General features: G+C 44.1%; 1 protein-coding gene across 1 annotated transcript; it reads right to left on the minus strand.

Moving 5' to 3' along the window:
- Positions 1–2,620: 2,620 nt before the first annotated feature.
- Positions 2,621–17,812, minus strand: CCNB3 (cyclin B3). The gene is made up of 12 exons (XM_083160981.1): positions 17,525–17,812; positions 13,569–13,671; positions 12,742–12,825; positions 11,484–11,599; positions 10,300–10,411; positions 10,039–10,143; positions 9,813–9,905; positions 8,717–8,854; positions 8,141–8,296; positions 7,180–7,329; positions 5,179–5,309; positions 2,621–3,924 (listed from the first exon to the last, which is right to left on the minus strand). The coding sequence occupies exons 2-12, from the start codon at positions 13,659–13,661 to the stop codon at positions 3,858–3,860; spliced, it is 1,245 nt and encodes a 414-aa protein (XP_083017107.1). The 5' UTR covers positions 13,662–13,671; positions 17,525–17,812; the 3' UTR covers positions 2,621–3,857.
- Positions 17,813–22,382: the final 4,570 nt, after the last annotated feature.

Consider the following 22,382-nt stretch of genomic DNA (forward strand, 5'->3'; position numbering starts at 1 on the left):
TTTGTTCCAAAAATGTCCCCAAAATGTTCTGCTTTTTCTTTTTTAATCATCAAATTATATAAATAATTGTTAAACAAATTCATTAGGTTTAATTAAGTAATTATTTCAGTACAACATTGTCAAATTTGCATAAGGCTTTTACCATTAAAACAAGAACTTTCTATATGGTGTAAAAATACTGAAGTAGGAGGAGCATCAATCTCTGCTTCTGTGTCACTGCCCGAAAGTGGGGCTGTGATTGGGAGGAGGAGGGGGTGTAGGTGTGGTCCGGAGCACGTAAGGTGGGGCCTGCCGAGAAGACATCTTCCTGTAGCCTATTAGGATTGTGCTGCACAGTGGGCGGGGAGGTAGAAGGGGTGAATCAGAGGGAGCAGAGGGGCTGGTACCATTTCTCCTGAGTCCGGCTTATGCCAGGTGATTACCACTGTGACATGGTCAGGGAAAGTGCAGATGATTTGCGCGCATGGCATACAACCATGCCATGGTTAACCTGGACTCGAACGACTTGTTGAACTTAATGGAAATCTAAAACTGAAAAATGTAAATACAGATGTGTCCTCATACCCCAATACACAACATGAGAAGCCTGCTCCGAGCAGTCCGCCACGTCTTGTGCTAGTATCTGGAGTTTCTTCTTTGCAATGTGCGACAAGGATGCACAAAGAGACTGTGACTATTAATTTGATGAATGACACTTGTATATTGTGAACGACTGAGTCTGTATACAGAGTGCAACGGAACAAACAAATTAGGTAAGCAAAATCTCCTTGGCTGCAAACTCTCGTGATCCTCCGCCCTCTTGGTTCTCATGGTAACCTGGTTTCCATGGTGCTGCCACTCACTGTCAGAAACTCTGAACATGGTCTGTCATTCCTGGGGCATTATTATATGCCAGTCTTAGCGGTCAATCTTATTTGCCATAAATGCTAGATACCATCCCATCCAAATGCCAGATCATGATAACAAAACCGTCAGTGCCTGTGTGCGGCCAAATGCAGCAACACTTTCATCACCCAGCACCATCTAGTCGCCAAACAAAACACTTGAAATCACCCCATATACAATGGTTATTAAAAAAAAAACTGTTACACTTCACGCAAGTGCAATGATTCATATATCGAATGAAAGGAAATTGAATGCTGATATCAATACAATAAACTGTCCTATCAGTATTTCATTGGAAGCAGAATTATTTTAATGCAGTTTATTGAAATCTGCACCAGTGGCAGCTCCTGCTATTGGGCTGCAGGACTGCAGCCCCTCCAGTGAAAACAAAGTTTCCATTGTAAAACAGACAGCCAGCACAAGAGCTCCGGTGCACGCGGATATGCAAGAGGGGGGTGCGCATTCTACCCGCGGGGGGAGAGGGTGTGGGATCTAACTCTGGAGCTCTCTGCTGGCTGTCTGTGTCCCTCCCAGTCCTCGTGTCACATGATCACGTCTTTCCTGTCAGGAGTTACAACACCAGGCTCCATGTGTGACCTCCTCTCATGTGGGGAGGAGTTCAGCATGTAGTAGCTTCCTATTGGAAGCTGCTAATGCCCATCATACAGAGAACTGAATACTCCTCCCCCACTTGGGCTGCCAGTACATGGAGATATGACAGCAATAGCTTTCCAGCAGGAAACCATTCTGTGCACATCACCAGAGCTACAGTGCTTCCATGGGCTGCGGTCTGTGCAGCCCAGAAGCAATTCTCTGCAGTGAGCATGCCCAGACTTCAGCGTGATGCAGCTGAAGGAAGATACGCATTGCAGAGGTGCATGGAAGTTTTTTTATTTTTATATTTGAGCCTCTGTGAATAATATTTACTTAAACTATTATTTGTATGTAAATCTTTAATAGGATTATACTGGTCTGTACTTTAATTAATATTAAAGTTATTCAAAGTGTTTATTTTGCTCTGTACCTGTGTTTGTGTGCATACGGGTACACCATTTGTTTACAGTATATGACCAAAACCACTGGGACAGTGCAATCGCAATCCAGGTTACTTTATTCCATAGGTTAAGGTGATTTAAAGTAGAGTATTTGTATGCTGTATTCCAACAAGCAGTACCCAGGCAATTGCAGCCCCCCCTTAAGTCTAAAGGCAGGAGCCGCCACTGATCTGCACACAGAAACAGAAGGGGGCGAATGGTCTTAAATGGCGATTCAATGATTTTGTGCACCCCCTGCTGGGCATTTACAGGGATAGGCACTAGAGCAGATAGAGTGTTTCTTCATTTTGGTACCTATCCATATTGACACACATAAAGCACCCGGTTTAATCATGCAATGCACCATAACCCGTCTTTGTGGCGAGGGAACACATTCTTCTCGCACATCAGAAACGCATCCAGTGCAACGGGATCCTGTATCAGCACAACACATGCCGATTCCAGAAGCAAGATTGACGGCAGCGACCATGGTGCTGGTCCTCACGGTTGGGGGCAGCCCAGCAGCTTACCTTGGTGCTGGGCTTGCCCCCAGATTGACGATCGTCAGTCCCGGCGCTTGTAGATGATGTCAACTCCAAGCACTGCGTGTTCGAAATGCCGGGTCGGATCATTATATTATATATCTACCCTTTAAAACTAAGGTGTGTTTCTACAAATATTCAGTACCACGACAATGGAGACAAAATAAAGAGATTTTTATCAAAGGATTTTTTTAATGCCCTCTGGTACAAAACAGAATTTCAGCGTCTCTTTAAACACAACATGGTTTCAACACTAAAAATCACGACTCAAATCCGCGACAGTACCGGACATATCCCAGCATAGAGAACAGATTAGTTAACAGGTGCAGACAATAGCTTTGAATTGATAAGGATCAGCTCAGGAGTGGACAGGTTGGTACAACTGCCGCTCACAGGAGTAAACTGTTAATAACTTTCATAAATTAAGAAATTTAAACAAAATTGGAATGAGAAACATAACACTTCCGATATAGGGATTACAATGAATATGTTGAGTTCACATAAAAACTGTTTCCTCTTCTCGTGGTCAAATGGAAGGAAACTCATAAGTGGCTTTATAACAGGTTTTAGTCTGCGACAGTTCATTTTTATTCTTATTCTTCGTGTTCCCGCTAGGCTGTTTTAGCAGGGCGTTGCACCCTGCTCGATTTTTAAAGGGGAAAAATTGCGCCCTGCCAAAACAGCCTCACGGGGAAGCTCAGTGCCGCCAGAGACTGCGATGCCCGGGACTTCCCCAGCAGCACAGTGACTTTGGATGGGCCGGGCCGGGCCCGCCCCCTTAAACCACAGAAGATCATTGGGACAGAATCATGCATAGTAGGGTACACCTTAATTTTACTCCTGTATGGTGATGCTGGTGACCTCTCCGCTGTACAGGTGGTGTCCATGCTGTGCTTATGTCTGGATTTCACACGGACTCGAAAAACAAACATGGATATAACAAAAAGAGCTTGACTGATTTTCATGAAAACCGCAAGTCAACCTTTTTCATGTGTGTCGTCCTTTTTTCTTAATGTAGACTTTTCCATCCACACCCAGTATTTCATCTAATTATCGTGGACTTGACAGCTCTAAATATTTTAATAAGGAGCAATTTAATTTTGTGTCAAAAAATAAAATAAGTAAAAATATATATATTAAGCAGATAATAACTTACAGAACAGACCAGCAACACTTAGCGTTTATCTTCTGTGTATAAAGGACACATTACAATCGACTCCATTTTTTTTTTTTTTATTCAAACCCTTCATCTCATGGGATTGCTGCTGACTGCAGGAGGCTGTACACCGAAATGCAATGAAGCAGCTGGGGCTTCCAGTTTCCATAATATATAAAAAAAAGGTACATATTTACAGTGTATATACAAATGACGGAACAGAAGCGGCAGAGGCGAAGGTTAGCTCTGTATCGCCTCCAGCGCCGACATATCCAGCGGTGGTAGTTTTGCGACTTCAAAGAACACCCTGTAAAAAAGGAGACCAAAATCCATTAATAAAACAATGGTAGCGAGTAACGAATAATCTGCTTGGTAGATTCCATGAATCTTTTTGGCATCTTGCAATTCCCCTGCCATGTATTTACGCTACAATCCCACAATGCTTTGCTACACTGAATAATTCCATCATTTATGGCAAGACCCCATAGAGAGAGATTCCGGAGTGTTATAAGCACAGCCAGACCCTACGGTGAAGGCTGGGGACACAGAAGACAAATGTGCCCTAGGACTGACTTCATCAGGTATAGCACTCATTTGCATTTCGGAAAGATTTTGTCCCTTCCGTTTGGGATCCTTCTTAAGGCCCATACACACTAGAAGATTATCTTTCCAATCTGGCTGTGAACAAATATTAAAATCAACCCTTTGCTCCCAAAAGTAGGAAAATGGACAAAAGCAGTCATCTGCATAAATAGATTTACCCAAGTTATCTGAATGACCATTTTCGGCTATCTTCCATGGTCAAAATGTCAAGATTTTCATTCCAACCAGCCAGATTGGAAAGATAATCTTCTAGTTTGTATGGCATACCTCTATGCAGTAGGTACACACAACCCCCAGTCATCCCCGGCGATCGTACTGGAGCTCCCCTGCCGCCATTCACAGCAGTGACGAAGGCTCGGGATCGCTCAGGCGCCCGAGTCGCCACGTACATCCCCAAACCTGTGACTGGCCGAGTGCTGTGACTGGCGGCTGGGGCAGCAGCCCAGGAGCTCCTGCATACAAACGCCGGAGCGGAGGTGGGGGGGGCGCCTACGTTATGTGGTGGGTTTTGTTGGGGCAGGACAAACCTGCCCTGGTAGGGATTAAGTCTAGTCTCAGAATGGAGTGTGGATGAGAAACCATCTGAAACAGGTTAAGCTGGCGTACTAGCATGGCTTCCAATAGAAGGTCAGATAGAATGTGGTATTCCGTCCTAAGACAATGGTCGGCCCAAGTGTACATAGTACAGGAGCTGGCATCTGCTTTTTCCCATTGTTTTGGTACGTTACCGGCTTGTGCTGCAGAATATAATGAACAGGCGCTTAACTGAGCTGGTGCTTCCACAATGACCCAGCCAGCGGTAATACTGAAGGCTCTGATATTAGAGGTTCAGAGCAGACAGATGCGGAACACTTGCAGCAATACGTTTAAACGTCACCAGTTTACTAAATTATAAATCCCAGTTTTCCCATTCTGAAGTGAAAATGCTGTAGATGCAAAGGGGGGGGGGGGGCGTTACCTGTGCGAGTATTTACTCCTTACAGCCTTCAGCTTCTCATTCGGTTGACACGAGAGCAGGAAATTCAATCTTTTCACAAGCGGCAACAAGTCGCTCGTCTGGTACCCGCTGTAGTGTCGCAGTGTAGCAGTCTACAGTACACAAGGGAGTCAGTGTTACACATACGAAGTTTGTGTTGTTACAGTGAACAGTTAGGAATGAGACAAAATGCCAGCACAGGAATAGAAGACACGTTCGCTTTACCAATGAAATATTACAAAATGAAAAAAAAAAAAAAGCGTATGTATGTATGTATGTATGTATGTATAACTACTAAAATTGACTGGATTTTGCGAGATCCAACAAGTAACACCTCCACCCCCCCTGAATCACCTTGTGCGTGTGTGTACATTGTAAAATAAAGTATTATTCAAAAATAGAATGATCACTCTGCAATGACAGTTAGGCACTGCTAGTTATAAAGAATGAAAATAATTAAAAATATATATAATTCAGGCACACCGAGACTAATGCTAAATACAATCAGACAGAGCCAACAAAGCAGTATTTTTCTTAGCAGATAACGGACCATTCTCAGGCAGAGCTGGTTACTTGCAAGAACCAAGGGATTGGATGGACCCACTCTGGTTATTACTGGATACACCAACCAGCCTTTAGCGTAGCAGTAGACAGGTAAAACACGAGTCTGATTTTTTTTTTTTATGTATGTTCCGAATAACTGAAAACACCGGACAGAGGTAAATGGCATCTCCACTATGCTAATGTCACGTCTATCTCACACAACACTAAATCCTCCGTTTACATTCGCTTTTGAGAGGTAGAAGAAAGCATTAGTCAGTGCATTGTCCTGTGTGGTCTAGTTCTCCGGGTGTGGATCGCACTGGCGAACAGACTTAGGTCGACAGGGGACAAGGTAGACATGGGTTTTTTCACTGTTTTTTTTTTTTTTTTTTAACCCGAATGTCGACATGGACACAGTTGGAAGTCAACCGCAGCCCCTTGCATTGCTCGCTTCGGGCACGGTGCCTTGCTGCGCTCGGCACACCATTTTATTCTCCCACCATGTCCTAGTGGATGGTAGGGCATGAAATACCGCCTGTCGGCACATGTCGGCACAAAAAAAAAAAAAAAAAAAAGTGAAAAAACCCATGTCGAGCTCACGACCTAACCCATGTTGACCTAACACATTTGTTGATCTAAAACCATGTCGACCTAGAATCCTGTCAACCTAGTTGCCCCAACGGTGTCGACCTAAGGACTGTCGACCTAAGTCAGGTCGACAATACGACCGTATCCCAGTTCTCCATAAGGAATGTTTGCTGTAAACGCACCTGATATCTGTATGGGCTTTTTTGGGGAAATTTACTAAGATGTGTATTCTGGTTCACATGTGATGTTGCTAGGGGCAACCAATCAGATCCTGTCTACTATCTTAGAGGTAGATTCTGATTGGTTGCCAATAGCAACATCACATGTGAAGTAGAATACACATCTTAGTAAATTTCCCCCATTGTGTTAAGTGAAAGGTTTTACAAATAAAAGCAAAATAAAAAATGTGATTGTTATAGGCTAAAGCAAGTTCTCCTGCTTTGCATCAGACTCCCCCCCCCCCCCCCCCAAAAAAAAGGTGGAGGAGCATTTCCATACCCAATAGCAGTGATCAGCATTACCACCCTGGTATGCTCCTGTACGACATGGTTCATACATATGGGCCCTCACACTATTTCTGGATTCTTGCCAGTTCCCGTGTGACTACTTTAACAAAGAAACGTTTTGCCCACATGCGCATCTCATTAGCGACGCGGCGCTGCAGAACATCTTCAGGAGACTGCACGGAATAATCTAATATACAACACGTCTGAGTCTTCTGTATACAGAATGCACCGGCACTTTCCATTGTGCATCATATACAAAATCAGGCATTGCTGACGTGGCGAATTAGGCCCCCAGAGAAGGGGGTACGTCTGTACAGCGGCCACAAACCCCCCACACACTACTCACCCATCCACCAAAGTCCTTCATTTTCAGCGCGAGCAATAAGCAGCTGGCAGCCAGTTTGGAAGCGCCTTCTTGCATGAAGTCGTACTCTTGCAGCGTAAGCTCACACACATAGCGAGCTAGCGTCAGGGTCTCCATGTTGGCGTGTGCGCACTGTAACGGAAGATGGTGACGTCATTGTTAGAGGATCTGTATCATATAGCACAATGGTTTATACAGCCGCGGTATTGTTAGAATGTAAGGCGCCTTTGCTACATTTCTTCATTGTTAAAGTCCACACATCTCAGCAAGTAGACCACAAGCAGTTACACCTCTCTCTCACTATCTAACCCTTCACGGGCAGTGACAGATTTTGTATTTTCATTCTTTGCTAAATGGCGCAACAGGTTAAAGTTTACAAAGTATTTGAGGTATAGAAATGGTACAGATGCTTATATAGGGATGGGTGTATCATTTTATAAAGGGTTACTGAGAAGAGATTTCTTGAAGCTCATTGCTTTCTACGGGAACCTTCTCTACTACGCGATACAACAACCTCTAAATCTCAGCGTTATTCTACGTTCCTCCTACAGCCTCTACGTTCCTCCTACAGCCTCTACGTTCCTCTAGGTCTTATAGATTTAACAAAAAAGTGGTTCCATCTACACCTTTCTCCTAGATTTGTTTACGGCGGCTTCGAACAAGCTTCATCTGTAGGTTAGGACTGTAGGATATTATTGCAGGTTAAAAACTATAAACTCTCCCAGACTACCATCTTATCTAGGGCTGGTGGATACAGTTCTCGGTCTAGGACAGGCATGTCTCCAGCTGTTGTGAAACGTCCCATCATGCTTTGCCACAGTTTAGGGAAGGCTAAGTATGGCAAGGCATGTTGGGATGTGTATGGTCACAACAGCTGGAGGGCCGCAGTTTGGACATGTAAAAAAATAAGACCAACGGCATTGTCTGTAAATTCGCGCAGTACCTTTGCAAAGCGACGAAGGAAACGATATGGGACAGGGATGTTGATGTCAAAGTTCAGCTTCCGCAGGATCTCCATCTCCATGGTCACCAGCTCCTCCCTCTTGTACGCATCATCACAGATATATAGAAAGTCATCCAGGCAAGGAGGGCAGCGCTCCTGTAGAAGTAATAAGAAAAGGCGCTGAGAAGGTGGCAGGAACATTTACACAGAGACGGGCACTCGAGCCAGCGTAATCCCTAGTTCCAGATTATCCCATCTAAGGTATTGCCCAGTGATGGAACTATCCTGGACCAGCACCGTCATCCCGGGAACAAGGAAATGCTTCCAGTAACCATCACAAACCAACTTATTCACTGAAACATGGCGGATCACACAGGCTGCGGGTATTACAGGCACAGGCCGGTGTGAGGCTAAGCCAGCACTGGTGGCAGAGCAGCACGGGGGGGGCATTAATGAATGTGCTATTGAACCCCTGTAATGCAACATTGGTTTTAAATCAATCAACCCAGACCTTTAGGTAATATATTCCCTCATATTAAAATCGTCAAGTAACACAACACGTCCGCAGGACCTTACCTCAAATTTTGAAGCGATGAGAACAGCAGTAGATCCGATGAGCTGCAGCTTCTCCTTGGCAATAACGGAGACGGCCAAGTAATGGTCCACCAGTTTTATCGCCAGGTAAAGAGTCTCATGATTCAGCTCAAAGTTCTCCTGCAGAGACGGGACGAGGTGCAAGGTAAGGCCAAACATAAACAGTATTGGGGTGATGGAGAAACAGCAGTAAAATATATAATCTACTACTATAAAAGGCGAACACTGATCATCACCTCAGTGCAGGGAATGAAAGCGATAGGCTCCTGAGCCCACTAGATGGTGATAATAAAACACCCCCAAAAAATTGTGTAGACCATGTGACCGCCGACCACACTCCAGTCGCTCTATCGCTGGAGTCCAACTCCCCAGCAGCATAATTGACTTGGGAGGGGCCGGGCCCGCCCCCTTTGATGACGGCGGCGGGCCCGGGTCGCCCCCCGGCGCCCTGCCTGCCGACAAACCTAGAGTGAACACTAAAGCGCTCTCCTCTCACTTACCACACATGGGGCGAGATGTATCAAATGGAAAATGCGGTAAAACCCCGGTTTTACCGCATTTTCCAATGTATCAAAAATGATACCGCACTGAAGGGTATCGCCACCTTTGGTTGGCGATACCATATAGAAGCCTATGGGCTTCTTTTCGCCGCGCGCCGACGCAAACCCGCCGCCTCGCCGACCCCCCCTCTGGTTTACCTTCCTGAAGGGTCCTCCTGGACCCTGGAAGGTAAACCCCTCCTCCCCCTAGTGACGCAGCCGGACATCCTTCCGACTGCAGGGGGAGGAGGTGGTGCCGGGGACAGCCTGCTTAGCTGTCCCCGGCGTGAGCATGGCGGCAGGGAGATGACGGAGACCCCCCGCACACCAGAGTACAGGTATCGTGGGGGGCCTCCGTCACCGCACCGCCAGCCACATATGTTAGTACATATGCGGCAGCATCACGGCGGCGATGTATTTTAATACATCCCGCCCATGGGCAGAGAGCATGCCTGTTATTGGTGAAGGGTTCCCCTTTGATTAGAGGGCAGGAGAGGTACGGTGTAACTACAGGATAACGGACTATGACAGGGACTTACCTGCACCTCCACCATCCAATCCACTAAGATCGCTCTCATCTCCTTGCTAATATCAGTTTGCATCTCCATGTAATTGGGAAGCAGAAATTTGTCCTATAAAAAAAAAAAAAAAAAAATTACATTATAACATACAATGTGATCAGCAGCTAATCCGTGTGTCATGTGTTCCTGCATTATAACGCTCAGAGCGGTTACACGTGTAATGTGGAGTCCTGCTAGAACGCACCTCTCTCTCATGCATGTAGGTGAAGATATCCAAGGCATACTCCGAGCTCGCAAACGGATCTCCCAGAGAGTCCTTATCAATATCCTCAACATCAGGGGGCAAGACCTGGAAATAGATAACAGCAGCGTTAGAGGACTTCTTCTATAGAACAGCAGCGTTAGAGGACTTCTTCTATAGAACAGCAGCGTTACAGGACTTCTTCTATAGAACAGCAGATTGACCTGGACCATCCTCACATTAGCAGAGATATGGGAATAGTACCTGCTCCACAATTGTTGCCACCTTTGGTTGAGCTTCAACTTCTTCATGGTTTGACTTTTCTTCTTTGACCGCTGCAAACACCGACTCTGTGGTCCCAAGTTTCCTGTGATTTCTAGAAGGAATCATTAGAAATAAACACTTTGTATAACATAACAACTTGCAGAGTATCTACTTGTGCTACCGTACCAGGTATTGGTACGATGCAACAACATTTGCCAGCCTATCAATCGAAGGCTAATGGGGCTATCAAATTACCCTAACAAAAAAAAAAAAAAAGAAACAGCTGAAGATTTATTAAAAAATAAATAAACTATATAAAAATAAATAAAAAAAAAAATAAAACACATTTACTGCAGAGAACACACAGACTCTGAATTTGCAACCCCGTTTTCACTCGAAAAATGGTCTGGTTTCAAGGACTTTGGGTGAAATTCAATAGGATGAGCGTTTCAGAAAGTTAGAGATTTGGTAAGAAATCTTCAGTTTTTTTGAAAGCAGCAATCATTTACACTGCAAAACCAGTGTGATTTTGCAGTGTAAAGGATCGCCGCTTTAAAAAAAAAAAAAAAAAAAAAAAAAAAAAAAAAAAAAAAAAAAATTCACCCATGGCGTTGCTTGCCTGAGGCAGTGAGAAAAAAAAAATCCCATATAAGCCATGGTAAAGTAGCAGCTTATGGTTAATAGCCACTGGCCAGACAATGGCCCTCAATCACTGATTGCATGTAATTGGATACCATGGTATTTCTCCATCCTCGCTGCAATTAATAAATATTAATACAAAATTGTATTCATAAATCATGATTTTAGGTATTCTAATAAAACAGACACCCCTGGGAGATATACTGATCCTCCTCCTGCTCAGCCGCTGACACAGGATCAAGGGCTGAAACATCTAATGGTGTGTACACACGGACAGATGTGCCTTAAGATGCGATCCACGATCGGATCCAGATTGCAAGGCACATCCGATTTGCATACAAGTCTGACTATATAGTGCAGATCTGCACTATATAGTCAAGGTAGACAAGACTTTCTGCCTTGCAATACGTTAACGCGCATCGATTCGATGTTGACTATATCGTCAACATCGGAAGGCAAATAGTACCGTGTGTACATACTATAAATCTAGTTGTGTCCAAAAGTTGTAGAACATCAGATTGAGAGAGGGGGGTGTATTACTTTACCTCTTTATGTTAATTTCATTATTTCTTGACACTCCACTTATTGCAACGTTTTTGGTCTTCTTCAGAACAGCTTTGGGTCCATCTTTTTTCTTCTGAAGCAGTGGATTTTTGTTGGCCTACAGTGAACATGCGTGTTACTGAAAACATTCCTTACAAATGTGTTAAATGAGTTAAATAACCGCGGTATTCAAATACGTTCTAAGCCTGACCACACTAGCTAAAGTTAGCATTGCAAGAAACTGGTTTGCCATGTCCTCCCCCAATATTCGTCAATGGCGTGCCCTGGTCAGCGAGGTCTCAGGACACGAGAGATTTGTTTATCGGCACACTTTTAGGTTATTACGCTAAGTGGGACAGATGTAAGACTTCCAATTTGGTGTCTGCCCCTATGGTATAAAAATCTTGTCACAATCCCTTGCTGTGTGGAGGAGATGACTCTTAGGCAGATATGTTGAGGTTACTGCCTTTATTACACCCATTTATCTGGTGTGCCAGCCACTTTATACCGTCTAGGATTGGAAACAGGTTTTTCTGTTCAAATTTATATTATGTACACTAGAATGTATACTGCAAGATACGCTTGTCTTTATGTTTTGTCTTTTATTTTCTATAAGTTAATGTTCTTATCCTCTATATTAACCACAAAAAAAAATAATAATTTAGTTTTAAAAAAACTAAAATTGAAAAAAATTAAATAAAAAAACAGTTAAATAACCCCAATAGCAGAGGAATTCCTACATTGCAGGTGACAGCGGTAGCACTGCAGAGACTTCTTTAGACACTTCCGTTTCTTGTTAATGATCCATAATGTCCTCGTTACCCTTATCAGTTCCCTGGCACCATGAGTTCACGGACCAGGGCATAATACTAATACCAGACAGTTAAACACTATTTGTTTAGGGTCAATATAAAGCTCTAGATTAGGAATATTCCCTGTATTTGCCAATTATGAGTTAAGGCAATATAGGACTGTGGCGAGACTCCGTAACACTGGAGACTGGCACTGACTACAGCAGCGTTGCCATCGCCCGGCCTAATAGTCAGTGAAGCCAAGAATATTTTTGCTACACTTTATTTGGCCGCGGCTTCAGGGGTGGGCAGGATGTAGTTGGCCATCTATCTGACGGCTTAACTACATCTTGATGCACGCGGGGCTCAGTCGAAATTGCAGGGACCGAGTCCTGTGTGTACGCGGCTTTACTACCAGAGAACGCTGCAGCACTCCAGTCTATGGCAGATTAAAGAGATGAATACTCACATTAGTGATGTCACCAAACGCAGATCTTTTCTTTGCACCACCTTGTGGTGAAGATGGGGAGCGCTTGGTCTGGCCACAATCCTCCTGTGGGAATAGAAAAATCAGACACCATTACACATAGAAGCTTTAAAGTTCACAAGGACGCCTTGTTTTATTCATTTAAATGTATCAATCTTTATATTGATTTTGCCCCAAGGATGACAGGTAACCCCAACAGGCCAGATAACACCCCTGTGAATGGAGACCTACCCACCTTTCCCCTCTACCATTAATGCTTTTTGAGAAGGCAGCATCATTGTCACCTCTTGTTCTTACGTTTTGCAGCAGCAGATCTCTATTAAAAGTAGGGATTGGCGTGAGCAGAGGGGAGAATTTTTCTTAAACTCCATTTTTCTATCACCTGCAACACCATCAACCGACTGTGACCCATTCGGTCATGCAAGCTGACCCTCAACACCAGTTGTGGGCAATAAGTGGCTCTCCAGCTGTTGATGAACTACACATCCCAGCATGCCTTGCATCACTCTCAGCATGGCCAAATAGCAAAATTAAAGCAAGTCATGCTGAGATGTGTAGTTCATTAACAGCTGGAGGGCCGCTTACAGCCCAGTACCCACCCCTGCTCTACCAAAATAGAGACGCACCTCCACTTTGGAAAACTGCAGCCATCACCAATCCCTTCCCCAAAGGCAGAGGACCATAACTATCACCGTAGCCACCATTGTGCGTCCAATGAACATGAGCAAAGTAACGACCATGGGTACTTGGCACTATCGGAATCCGACCACATCGGATCAGGACCATGGTTGGCACAAAGTAGGCAATACCTTTTCAGACAAAACATTCTCCACAGCGATTGGCTTTCCCGGGCGAGGAAGTTTGGATAACACCGGTCGCGTGTTGCGATGAGTGGGCATCATTTTCAATGACCTAGAGGGAATAACAAACACATTAACTACCTTAAGGACCTGCCCTAAACATGACAGGACTGCGACACATTCAACATTAGGCAACACCTAATCTCCACTGGGGCAGGGACTGATGTAAATGCTCAAATATTCAAATTGGCAGGACGACTCAGGAGGTAGGATATACGGCGGTGGTACATACTGACTTATGCCTTGAGTAACGCAAATGGCAGCTCTCCCGATAACCGCTGCCTTTTGCGATCCCGCCGCTGCCTAGACTTCTGGGTCTGTGACCCAAAATTCCCTCTGTGCATGCACAGAGACAATGGTTGCCACGTGGCATGCTGGGAGGGATCAGTGTCAGAACCCTCACACAGCAGTGCTGCGGAGGTCTCTACTAGAGCTGGTCATAACCCCCTAAGCCAGGGGTGGGGAACCGTTTTCGTTGCAAGGGGCATTTACAATGTGTAAAAAAACCTTCGGGGACAATATGCCTATTAGGCACTTACATATCCCAGGCACCGACTGGCAGCTTCACCCATTCCATTCCATGCTGCGGCTGAGCTCCAGCTGCTGAAGACTCCTCTCACGAAATCTCCCGATCTCTCGCGAGAACTATCCCTTCCTTGAAGCCCAGGCAAGCCGTCGGACGGGCCATTAAAACTGGCTAAGGGGGCCGTTTACAGCCCGCGGGCCGGAGGATCCCCACCGCTGCCCTAAGCGAAGCCCCACGCCAGACATGCTGGCCATCTGTGTGTATTCCCTATAAACTTCTGGAGCCATTACTGCTCCTTTGGCAAAATGGGCCTAATACATAATGGGCCTTATTCTGGTTCACTCGCAGAGTCAAATTCCTTCTCAAATGGACAAAACCATGTGCACTGCAGGTGGGGAAGATGTAACATGTGCAGAGAGAATTAGATTTAGGTGGGGTTTATACTTCAAACTTATATCTATATTGCGGTGTAAAAATAATGCAGCCAGAATTTTCCCTGCACAGAAACAAAATAACTCACCCAAATCGAATTCTCTCTGCACAAGTTACATCTGCCCCACCTGCAGTGCACATGATTTTGTCCATTTGATAAGGAATTTGCCTCTGCGAGTTAACCAAAATAAGGGCCAAAGTGTACACACTGGCAGCTAAAAGCAGCAGTAGAAGATCACACTTCTGGTTTCTGCCCTGGCAGTCAGGGGGCTATCCTTGTTAGCGCAGTTGCTGGCATCCTTTCCACGATAACTACCCGAGGCATGTGAAGTGTAATCCCCAATAAGCAACGGCTGGGACCCACAACACGTGATTGGGGACTGTTTGAAGGCAGCTTCGAGGATAATCGGATACCCCCCCCCCCCCCATTGTGCATTCATTGGCAGAACCAGTTTCCCGCAAGAGTCAGACTTCCATATGAAAAAAAAAAAAAAAATTATCATATTTTATCTAAAAATAATGGCACCCGTAACTTTGATCATTTGTCCACATAATAGTTTTACCAAGGTTAAAAAACAGAAATTGCTAGAGGGGCCTACACACTGGGAGATCGCTGAGCACATGGCGATGAGCTATCTGTCAGGGCCAGTGTTCTCAGGTGAGACCACTGGCCCTGTCAGGTGATTAACTAGATTTATCTAGCATGCTGGATATTACTCGCTGGGCAATAGCGACTTGCATAGCTATTGCCCCTACACACCCAGAGATGTTGGGGTATTTTCTAAGCAATCTAATCAAATCACTTAGAAAATGCCCTGAAATCCCCCCGTGTGTACACCCCTTTACAGTGTGCACCTTTGTCTGCCACCTGATTTTATACCCATTACCTTGGTACCAGGAAATAGAGACCAGTTCTACAACATCTGTTGATCCCAAAGTAAGACCTTGTAACCTAAACACTATTTGACCGAAGCAAAACTCCAGCTTCATATTTAAAATGACAAAAACATCACGTGCCCACTTTACGCCAGATTTTATACCCAAAGCTTTGATGGGTCAGGCTAAATTCTGATGGGCTATACGCCAAGAACTGCCCTCTGCCAACACCCATTGCAAGATTTGTGCCCAATGTGACATAACTCCTGAAACATGACAGCTAATTGTGCACAAGGATACTCTGGGGCGCCTGCACCCACTTTATCCTACCGATTTCATACAGTGGTTCCCAGCCTGTGTGCACTGGCAGACAGGGGTGCCTGGGAACAGTAGCAGAGGTGCATTGGGTTGGTGTTCAAGGACCTATTCAAATTATTTATGATCCATTTAATAGGCAAAGCCTCTATTTGTGGCTTCCAATTCTAAAATATGTGGAGAAACAGAAGACAATCATGTCCCTCACCACATATCTGATCCTAAGGATGACTTGTAAACATAAATTGGGACTTCATCTTCTTTGGGCCACCGCTGTCCGCTAGCAACAACTTTACTAACCGTAATTGATGGTGGCGTGGACCCAGGGTGGTGGTGCTGCCGTACAGTATGCACGTTCCGTAGCGTAAGCAGGGCCGCTTAGATGAGGAAGGACCCACAAATTTATTACATTTAATATTATTCCTGAAGTTCTCAATAAGGGGCCCATGTAGCATGATATTTGGGGCCAATTTCCCCCAAATCACCCGTTTGGGGGTTAGCCGCAAATATTAAGGATCACCAGAATGTATGTACAAGGGACCACATCAGGAATCTCCGATACCTGCTGAGATCCCTTTTGTCCCGCTCCCATCGGTTACTATGGGAGGATACAAAGCAGCCCGATGCATCAACAGTGGGTCCAGGGACTACCGCCATTCTGAGATGGGCTACAGACCACATTGCCAGCAAGGTCAACCGGGTGTCAGCATGCAGACCCCCCACCACCCAGTGAAACAGAGCGCAGGGACAGGCTCCGAAACGGTCACTGCGTCTGCAGGTTGAAAGGATCACATATTGCAACGCAATCCTGTGCAGCACATAATGCCCAGACTGCATTGCATATGCGATTTAATGATAAATGGGCCCCTTTGAAACTTTTGGCCTTGGGGTGCTGTGAAAAGATAGCATCAGAGATAATATAATTATACATTGTATGCTGATAAAATAGCACCACCCACAGGAAATCTTTCTTTAAATGGATAAGAGGGCATTGATTTTTCATTGGATTATTGTTTAGGGTGGCTAACCCTGATCTTGTAGCAGTGGTTCCCAAACTGGTTTGAATCCCGGTGCCCTAGAGCAGTGATAGCTAACCTTGACGCTCCAGCTGTTGTTGAACTACACATCCCAGCATGCACTGCTACAGTGTTACTATTTGACCATGCTAAAACTGATGAAGGGCATGCTGGGATGTGTAGTTCAACAACAGCTGGAGCGTCAAGGTTAGCCAACACTGCTCTAGGGCACAGGGATTCAAACCAGTTTAGTAACCACTGCACCAAGACCACAGTGTTAGCTACCCTTACCACAATAATCCAATGTAAAATCAATGCCCTCTCATGCATTTAAAGAAAGATTTTCTGTGGGTGGTGCTAGTTTACCAGCACACAATGTATAATTATATTATCTCTGAGGCATGGTCTCCCCTGTACACATACAAATACCTACCAGTACCTACCCCTGCAAGGAACTGACTCCTGTATACATGTTGTACAATGCACTTACACCATGGGGGTACACACTCCTGAGTACAGACATGCATAAGCAAGCCACACATTGCACAGCTAGAACACACACTGATCACACTGCTATGGCCAATATATATATATATATATATATATATATATATATATATATATATATATATATATATATATATATATATATATATATATATCACAGATACCGATCTGTAGGGAGCATGGAGACACCGGGGGGGCTGAGCAGCAGAACACGGAGGGAGCGCCGCACCTACCTCCCAGGGAACGTGCTGCAGATCGGGACACCGCTGGATCCTGGTCTCTTTCCTCCCTCGGACCCGGCTCAGCGATCACTGACCTCCCGCACACAGACACTGGCTCAGCCGCGGCCGGACACTTCCCTTCCCCCGAACCAGACGCGATGATGATCACTCGCTCGCTCCCGACCGACCAGCTCCCTCCCGGCGCAGCGCACAACACACAGGTTTGAAACCCGCAAGCGACGCCCACCGCACGCTCTCATTGGTCCCCCCTCTGCCAATCATGTCGCGGATCTCACGGCTGACATTTTCGTTTGAGAAATTCGAAAGTGACAGCCAATAAGAGGACGCGGTAAGAAAAAAAAAAAAGCGTTTCCGGGGAAACAAAAAAGCACGTGACGGCACCGCTATGATTGGACAAGCGAAGCATTGTGGGCGTGGTCACAATTTTTAAATGCCTATTTTTTAATGCAAAAAAATCATGATGCTGGGGAGGAGGAGGAGGAGCTATGTATATTATACATAATACTAACCACAACAAGCATGATGTTAGTGACTAAGTATAGCTCTGTGTGTAGGTGCTGCTTAAGGGGCATACACACGCAGAGATTTGTGGTAAGCAATTTTGCTTAAGCAAAAAAAGGCCGGGTAGTGGTTCAGAATGAGAGATTGCGATCAGTATCTCTCATTCTGTTCACACAGAGAGATTTGCAGTCATTTGCTAAGCAATCTGACTAGATTTTGACTGCATGCACTGACTTAGTTAGCAAGAGATATTTAATCTCTTGGAGCATACACACTGAGAGATCTGTGCTTACTTTCTAAGCAATCTAGTCAGATTGCTTAGAAAATAGCACAAATTTGCTCCATGTGTACACCCCTTTACACTATATTACACTGCATAGGCTACATATTGTATAGGTATGTAGTGCTGACATTGTATTATATATAGGTATGTAGTGCTGACACATTGTATTATATATAGGTATGTAGTGCTGACATTGTATTATATATAGGTATGTAGTGCTGACACATTGTATTATATATAGGTATGTAGTGCTGACATTGTATTATATATAGGTATGTAGTGCTGACACATTGTATTATATAGGTAGGTAGTGCTGACATTGTATTATATATAGGTATGTAGTGCTGACATTGTATTATATATAGGTATGTAGTGCTGACACATTGTATTATATATAGGTATGTAGTGCTGAAATTGTGTTATATATAGGTATGTAGTGCTGAAATTGTGTTATATATAGGTAGGTAGTGCTGACGCATTGTATTATATATAGGTATGTAGTGCTGACATTGTATTATATATAGGTATGTAGTGCTGACGCATTGTATTATATATATAGGTAGGTAGTGCTGACATTGTATTATATATAGGTAGGTAGTGCTGACATTGTATTATATATAGGTAGGTAGTGCTGACACATTGTATTATATATAGGTAGGAAGTGCTGATGCATTGTATTATATATAGGTATGTAGTGCTGACATTGTATTATATATAGGTATGTAGTGCTGACGCATTGTATTATATATAGGTAGGTAGTGCTGACATTGTATTATATATATTTAGGTAGTGCTGACATTGTATTATATATAGGTAGGTAGTGCTGACACATTGTATTATATATAGGTAGGTAGTGCTGACGCATTGTATTATATATAGGTATGTAGTGCTGACATTGTATTATATATAGGTAGGTAGTGCTGACGCATTGTATTATATATAGGTAGGTAGTGCTGACACATTGTGTTATATATAGGTATGTAGTGCTGACATTGTATTATATATAGGTAGGTAGTGCTGACATTGTATTATATATAGGTAGGTAGTGCTGACGCATTGTATTATATATAGGTAGGTAGTGCTGACATTGTATTATATATAGGTATGCAGTGCTGACATTGTATTATATATAGGTATGTAGTGCTGACACATTGTATTATATCTAGGTAGGTAGTGCTGACACATTGTATTATATATAGGTATGTAGTGCTGACACATTGTATTATGTATAGGTATGTAGTGCTGACACATTGTATTATATATAGGTAGGTAGTGCTGACATTGTATTATATATATAGGTATGTAGTGCTGACACATTGTATTATATATAGGTAGGTAGTGTTGACATTGTATTATATATAGGTATGTAGTGCTGACACATTGTATTATATATAGGTATGTAGTGCTGACATTGTATTATATATAGGTATGTAGTGCTGACGCATTGTATTATATATAGGTAGGTAGTGCTGACATTGTATTATATATAGGTATGTAGTGCTGACACATTGTATTATATATAGGTATGTAGTGCTGACATTGTATTATATATAGGTATGTAGTGGTGACATTGTATTATATATAGGTAGGTAGTGCTGACATTGTATTATATATAGGTATGTAGTGCTGACACATTGTATTATATATAGGTAGGTAGTGTTGACATTGTATTATATATAGGTATGTAGTGCTGACACATTGTATTATATATAGGTATGTAGTGCTGACATTGTATTATATATAGGTATGTAGTGCTGACGCATTGTATTATATATAGGTAGGTAGTGCTGACATTGTATTATATATATGTATGTAGTGCTGACACATTGTATTATATATAGGTAGGTAGTGTTGACATTGTATTATATATAGGTATGTAGTGCTGACACATTGTATTATATATAGGTATGTAGTGCTGACATTGTATTATATATAGGTATGTAGTGCTGACGCATTGTATTATATATAGGTAGGTAGTGCTGACATTGTATTATATATAGGTATGTAGTGGTGACATTGTATTATATATAGGTATGTAGTGCTGACATTGTATTATATATAGGTATGTAGTGCTTACTGCTTCCACACTATATTACACTGTATAGGCTAACTTATTATATAGGTAGGTATTTGCCTATGGGAACACTTCATTTGCGTTCCCATGAGAACGCTGGGCATCTCCATGGTAATTTACCGACGACGCAGGGGGCGGGCAGCTGACGTCAGCGGCCCACCATGTCCTCGCACAGAGCGCCCGTGTCTCAGATCTGCAACCGCTGTAGAAATAATTCCATGGTCGGCAACCCCCGAATGGTTTCTCCCCCGCACTCAAGGCTGCGAATGGATGTATATGCAAATCATCAGTTCACATGCCTGCGGGGGGTTTGGGGGGGGGGCGTCGTCTGGGGGACTCGCAAGGCTGCTAGCCTTCTATCCATGGAATGCTAGTTGTATAAGGCTCCACCTGTAGGGCCTGATTCAGACCTAAGAGCAGGGCTTCAAATCTCCGGTGCGCAGCTATCAGATAGCCGCCAATCACCCCCCCAGTATGATGTTGGAAGCAGTTGGAAGCAGATTTCCGCTGCTGCTCATTGAATACTGTGGGAGGAGCCAGGTCATGTGGACACCCACAGTGCGTGTGCGCTGCACAACCAGTGTCCTGAGCACACTTGGCGTTGCCCTAGTTACAGCCCCGCAGACGTGTATAAATGGGAAAAAAGAGATAGAGAAATGTATAGATAATAAATGCTGTATTTTTAACATCCGCATCTCAAAAATCAAGATATCTGCATGCTGGATCTTTTATATCTGTATCTTAAACTCTGTGAGCCAAATGTATTAAGCCAATCAGCTACTAGCTATCATTTTTTAAAGCCAGCCTGTAATATGACAGTTAGGAGCTGATTGGCTGGTCCTTTATCTCTCTCTTTATCACTCTCCATTTTATCACTTATTAATGCTTAACCCCTTCCCGACATTTGACGTACATTTACGTCATGGTCGGGAAGCACTTCCCGACACATGGCGTAAATGTACGTCATGGATTTAAACTGTCACCGCGTCTATAGACGCGGTGACAGTTTCAACATGTCTGCTGTCCCTGACAGCAGACATGTCCGTGCATGCCCAGGGGGGGCTGCGATGCCGCCCCCCCGTCGGCGATCGCTGTGATTGGCTGTTCAGTGTGAACAGCCATTCACAGCGTTTTCCTGTGTCACCGGCGAATAACGTTCGCCGGTGACACGGGATCAGAGGTGATTGGTGCTGTAAAGTACAGCACCAATCACCGCGGGGTGTAAGGGTGACACTGGTGTCACCCCACCTCACCCCGCCCGCCCCCAAAGGCCGTGATTGGTTCGTCGGACCGACGGACCAATCACAGCCAAGGAGGGGGATTTAAACTAACGGTGACTGCACTGCAGACGCCATTCCGGTCTGGAATAGCGTGCAGTGCGGTCACCGTACCCCCCTGCCGCCATACTGACCAGAACCTTGCTCCATACTTGCTCCATACTTACCTGATCGCTGCTTCATCACTGCTTCCTGGATCCTGTTGCTACTTGTGCCTTCCTGTGAAATTGTGCTGCTGCAGTGTACTAGCTAGATAGAGAGATAGAGAGATAGAGAGAGATAGAGAGAGATAGAGAGAGATAGAGAGAGATAGAGAGAGATAGAGAGAGATAGAGAGAGATAGAGAGAGAGATAGTGTCAGAGAGTGCTATATTTTGTGCTGCTGCAGTGTGATATAGTTATAGATAGAGAGAGAGATAGAGAGAGAGAGATAGATAGAGAGGCCTAGTGACAGAGTGCTATATTTTGTGCTGCTGCAGTGTGATAGTTATAGAGAGATAGAGAGAGATAGAGAGAGAGAGATAGAGAGAGATAGTGACAGATTGTGCTATATATTTTTTATATAACTGACTGCTGCCCCCTCCTTTTGTGCTGATCAGTATAAATTAACTGATCAGCAACTTTTTGGGGGCGCAGGTTTTTTTTTATATATAGATATACCTGTCAGTGCTGCTGCTGCAGTGTCATAGAGTGATAGATAGTGAGAGATAGAGA

The sequence above is a fragment of the Crinia signifera genome, chromosome 9 (genome assembly GCF_055691185.1).
Source record: "Crinia signifera chromosome 9, ASM5569118v1, whole genome shotgun sequence".
NCBI lineage: Eukaryota > Metazoa > Chordata > Amphibia > Anura > Myobatrachidae > Crinia > Crinia signifera.